General features: G+C 47.6%; 1 protein-coding gene across 1 annotated transcript; it reads right to left on the bottom strand.

Annotated features, from left to right (window-relative positions):
• Positions 1–529: 529 nt before the first annotated feature.
• On the bottom strand, positions 530–3,932 carry LOC126251388 (putative uncharacterized protein DDB_G0286901; the record flags this gene model as incomplete). The annotated part of the gene is made up of 2 exons (XM_049951782.1): positions 530–766; positions 3,267–3,932. Coding segments are annotated over 2 exons (903 nt in total), but the record flags the coding sequence as incomplete, so codon positions are not given.
• Between the last annotated feature and the right edge of the window lie 1,615 nt (positions 3,933–5,547).

Below are 5,547 nucleotides of genomic sequence, written 5' to 3'. Positions count from 1 at the left end.
ACACACCGCCAGGTGGCTTGCTGGGTATGGATGTAGATGTAGACATTTTATTTCAGCTTTTCTAGCGGCAAGTTGCGGTTCTGTGGCGTGCGGATTTCGGTGTGTACGAGAACTGTCGAGATGTCTCCTACGAGCAAACCAACGAAAAGTTTATTACATGAGTATTTTTGGCGGTTATAATTAAAACGTTATGACAACGCCTCTATGGGTTGTGTCTCGGTAGCTTCAAAACGGGAGATAGTCGGAAGACGACCTGGGTTCGTTCCCGGTTTTTGGTACAGCATCAACCTGCATACGCTTGCACAGTAGATACCAGTACCCAGCCAGTAAGATCTTGACTGTCGCCACTGCCGACAGGAGGTTGGGAACGGGCTGCCAACTGGTGGCGCCTGCTGGTCGAGTAGGTTGGAGAGCATGCCACGCCCACCAGCGTTCCTAGGCCTGCGTACCTATATCAGAACCTTCTATGCGATGACCGGCGCTATAACGCCATGTCCATCTGGGGACCCCGTCGAGTGAGGGCGGCCGGTCAGCCACCACTGTCCTGCCGGCGGTTGTGCCGGTTCGTCAATCGGCGTAAAATTTTCAGCGAACATGTCCGCCGGGGCTTCCAGCTCGCTGATGGAGTTGTCCAGCAGGCGGCGAGGCGGGCTGTGATGTCGTCGCTTCGTGGGTGTCCACGCGGCGATTGATCGCCGGCGCGGACTGTGGCGACCTCGTCCGCCCACCCTCTGGAGCCCTCTGGCCCGTTGCGCGGCGTGGCGGCCTGCCGCACCCGCACAAACCCTCTATCGAAATCATATCGCCATTGCTTATCTGAATGATGCATCTAGAATTTCGGTACATTCGCTTCGCCACCTCAGAAGCATGTTAAATATACACAGTTAAATGTATACATAACAATCATAGTTTACTCACGTTAATTTAAAAAGTAAATTAACAAGACAAAGTAATTGACCAAATCTACAGTCAGATAACATTTCACTCAAACTGAGCCACACATAGGACCCTGTCATCGGCAGCATGGGGAGCACGGAACTGGTGCTGTGCCGTAGTACAGCGGTTGCACAGCTGAATCAGAGTGAACACAATGTTTAACTGCCGGTGCTCGCCCTCTAACGGTGGAGAGCTTGCACATCTACCGACTGACTGCTCCAGCCCAGGTCCATCTTTTGAAAACGTATATGTTGACATCGGAATTAATGTTTAAGTAAGCCCTGAGTGAATGATCAGTTTCTTCCATTCTAAAACACTACAGCGCGCGTACGGGATAACGCATTCCCGTTGGTGCCTGCAGAGTCTGTCCGTTATCAGCGCGTGACGTAACCGAGGTCATTCGTTCTCTATATAAGCGGGCAGTGCACGCCAGCGGTGCCATTCTGCTGTGAGCTCTGTCTGCAACAGCATTGAAGCACTATGCCTCGTCGACGTGTGTATCGTCAACGCTGTCATCGCATGCCTGTCTACAAGCACATTATTAGCCTCGAAAATAAACTTGGAGGCAATGGAACAGCACAGGCAGTTATTTTAAAATGAAACTACGATCCTTACATATCATTTAGGGCATCTGATCACCAGTTGTTAGATGGTACTTGATTGATGAAACAAGGTTCTAGTACCGGGTGTTATGTTTTAGTGATCGAAGGTGTCGTCTTTTTTTATGAGAACGGAATGGCGGTTACTCAAATGGTTCAAATGGCTCTGAGCACTATGGGACTTGACTTCTGAGGTCATCAGTCCCCTCGAACTTAGAACTACTTAAACCGAACTAACCTAGGGACATCACAAACATCCATGCCCGAGGCAGGATTCGAACCTGCGACCGGAGCAATCACGCGGTTCCAAACTGAAGCGCTTAGAACCGCACGGCCACACCGGCCAGCTGCGGTTATTCAGACACGACTGTGTGCAGTACGTGACGCCGCAAATCGGTCGCTTTGTCTGTCTCAGTAGTTTCCGATATGGCATCGGGAGCTTCTAAATTGGATTTCCGTGAACTTCTCTTTCTAAGAAATAAAAAATGTACCGGACAAATGCGGGATACGTATAAATTTTGTTACATATTTAGAAAGTTCATCTATTAGTTTTGATGAGTGACTTTGCGAGTATCGAAATACATGGCACAAATGACTGTATCTTTTGACTTCAGTGACTTAAAAGCCGCCGGCTGGGGTGGCCGAGTGGTTCTAGGCGCTACGGTCTGGAACCGCGCGACCGCTACGGTCGCCGGTTCGAATCCTGCCTCGGGCATGGATGTGTGTGATGTCCACAGGTTAGTTAGGTTAGTTAGGTTTAAGTAGTTCTAGGGTACTGATAACCTTAGCAGTTAAGTCCCATAGTGCTCAGAGCCATTTGAACTTAAAAGTCCGTATTTCTACATCGCCAAGGGACTGTATGCAGATCATAGTATTTGTAATCTTGAGCATTATTTCAGGGTGACAGTCGAGCGCTAGAAGCAATGCGAGAGCACGTGATTGCGACTAGGTTGGTTGAGGGACGCGTGGGCTACTTAGGTGTATGCATTGAGTGTCTCGATTGGGGGAGGACCGGAATAAACTGCGGTGGACAACAGCCTCTTGACAAGAATCGTAGCTAACCGCTGCGGATTGAGACAGCGGACAGATGGACCACACGCCAACAGACTTCTCGCAAGTACTGCGCTGACCAACCAACCACACGCTGTGAGGGTCCGTGACATCCGGAAGCGTCTCTCGATTCTGCATCCCGCCAAACTCCGTTCTACATGCGTTACGCGGCACAGAGGCCGATATGGCCGCAGCGCCACTACCATAACTTCACCTCAATTAATGAGTCATAGCAACAGTGTTGGAACATCTTTGGACTGCGCGTGGCACCAGCGTCCAACTGTAACTGCCACATATCTTCACCGTAACGCTGTTTTCCTTTTCTTTGGCGCTAATACCAAAATTTCAACACTACACATCCTTAATCCGACTTTTACAAACTTTTTTTTAATAACAACAATGTTCAACAACTATCGCTGCTACGCATGCAAATGAAATACTTTTCATAGCAAAGTTCCGGAAAGTCACGTGATTCTGAAAGCAATGGTGACAGATACCTTATTCTGCATGTCTGAATGGTCACGTAATAGGTATTCTTACTCTGTGAATTCGACAAATATCGACGTAAGGGTGCGAAAAAGAACCCCATGAGCCTACAAATCGTGCTTCAGTGGGCCCTTCAGGCTGTTGGTGCAGGTATTGTCGCCTATGGGACGTGACTGATCTTCCGTCACGTGTTACTGGGCACAGCACCCGTCTGTTCGCCTGCTGCTCCACGCAGTTGTGCTGCATCCTGCCCTTGTTGTTGTTGCCCTTGTTGTTGTTGTTGTTGTTGCCCTTGTTGTTGTTGTTGTTGTTGTTGCCCTTGTTGTTGTTGTTGTTGCCCTTGTTGTTGTTGCCCTTGTTGTTGTTGCCCTTGTTGTTGTTGCCCTTGTTGTTGTTGCTGCCCTTGTTGTTGTTGCTGCCCTTGTTGTTGTTGCTGCCGCCCTTGTTGTTGTTGCTGCCGCCCTTGTTGTTGTTGCTGCCGCCCTTGTTGTTGTTGCTGCCGCCCTTGTTGTTGTTGCTGCCGCCCTTGTTGTTGTTGCTGCCGCCCTTGTTGTTGTTGCTGCCGCCCTTGTTGTTGTTGCTGCCGCCCTTGTTGTTGTTGCTGCCGCCCTTGTTGTTGTTGCTGCCGCCCTTGTTGTTGTTGCTGCCGCCCTTGTTGTTGTTGCTGCCGCCCTTGTTGTTGTTGCTGCCGCCCTTGTTGTTGTTGCTGCCGCCCTTGTTGTTGTTGCTGCCGCCCTTGTTGTTGTTGCTGCCGCCCTTGTTGTTGTTGCTGCCGCCCTTGTTGTTGTTGTTGCCGCCCTTGTTGTTGTTGTTGTTGCTGCCCTTGTTGTTGTTGTTGTTGTTGTTGCTGCCCTTGTTGTTGTTGTTGTTGCTGCCCTTGTTGTTGTTGCTGCCCTTGTTGTTGTTGTTGTTGTTGCTGCCCTTGTTGTTGTTGTTGTTGTTGTTGCCCTTGTTGTTGTTGTTGTTGCCCTTGTTGTTGTTGTTGTTGCTCTTGTTGTTGTTGTTGTTGTTGTTGTTGTTGTTGTTGTTGTTGTTGTTGTTGTTGTTGTTGTTGTTGTTGTTGTTGTTGTTGTTGTTGTTGTTGTTGTTGTTGTTGTTGTTGTTGTTGTTGTTGTTGTTGTTGTTGTTGTTGTTGTTGTTGTTGTTGCCCTTGTTGTTGTTGTTGTTGTTGTTGCCCTTGTTGTTGTTGCCGTTGTTGTTGTTGCTGCTGCCCTTGTTGTTACTTCCGTTTTGTTGTTGTTGCTGCTGCTCTTGCTGTTGTTGTTGTTGTCATCAATGTTAAGACTCCTCCGATGCAGCTCTCGACGCTACTCTCTTTTGTGTGAGGCTCCTCACCTCTGCACAGCTAACGTAACTCACTTATACATTCATCTGAACCTCCTTGATGTACTCAGCCTTTAGCCTCTTTCCACAATTTTTACCTCACTGACAACGCCTTCATGCCTTTGAAGTATCCTATCAACTTAACCCATTAGTTAGTCAATTTGGGACAAAAAATCTCTCTCTTTCCTCTGTTTCGATTCGTTACCTACTCATTTTTTATTCGACCTACCCAGCCAATCTTCAGAATACTTCTCTAGCATCAAATTCCAAAACTTTCTGCTCTCTTCCTGTCTGAATGCTTATCGTCTACGTTTCATTTCCATACAATGCTGCACTGTAGACAAACGCCTTACAGAAAAGCTTTCCTAACTCGTAAATCATATTAGGTGTTACTCCTCTTCTCCAGAATGTGTCTCATTTCCGAATCAAATCCCCCCAGCATCGCCTAATTTAATTCGACTACATTTCATTACCTTCTTTTACTTTTGTTGGTGAGCGGTTCGAGACATTGTCAATTCCGAACAACTACACTTACAAGTCGTTTGACTTAAGCAACACAAAAGAGCAGCTCATTGAGCTTTAATTGGTTCAGCGCGGAATATGAGACAGGAACGATTGTCAGGACATGTCCTGAGCTTTCAAAGAACCGGCAGTTTAGTAATGTACGAGAATGTGTGTTCTAGAAATTGTAAACGGAGACCAAGCTTTCACTACAGCATTTAGGTTGAAATGCATGTACGGTACAGTGGTTATGCTGGCAATAAGACGCCTGCGCAGAATAATTTAGCGTTGAGAGCTGCATGAGACAGGTCTTCCGAATGTAGGCCACACTAACAAGCTTGCGTAGACTCCGACCACATCGATGGAGGTGTTCCTGCCGTGGACTCACAACAGGCTAATGTAATTGTTTTGGGCGATTACTGTCCTGATTCATTTGATGTCACTCGCCAGGAATTCTTCGCGTATTTGAAACTCTTCGTCTCAGAACAGCTCTTGCAGGCAACGCCCTCAATTATTTGTTGGATGTATTCCATTCTGTCATCCCAATCAGTTTTTACCCGCTGCGACTTCCTCTAGTACCATCTACGTTGTTCCCCAATATCTTAACACTTGTGCTACTTCAAGCCCTCGTCTTTCTCAACGTTTTTCACAT

The sequence above is a fragment of the Schistocerca nitens genome, chromosome 4, assembly GCF_023898315.1.
Source record: "Schistocerca nitens isolate TAMUIC-IGC-003100 chromosome 4, iqSchNite1.1, whole genome shotgun sequence".
Classification (NCBI taxonomy): Eukaryota; Metazoa; Arthropoda; class Insecta; order Orthoptera; family Acrididae; genus Schistocerca; species Schistocerca nitens.
Note: the sequence above shows the minus strand (reverse complement) of the source record. Positions and strands in the feature narration are given on the sequence as shown.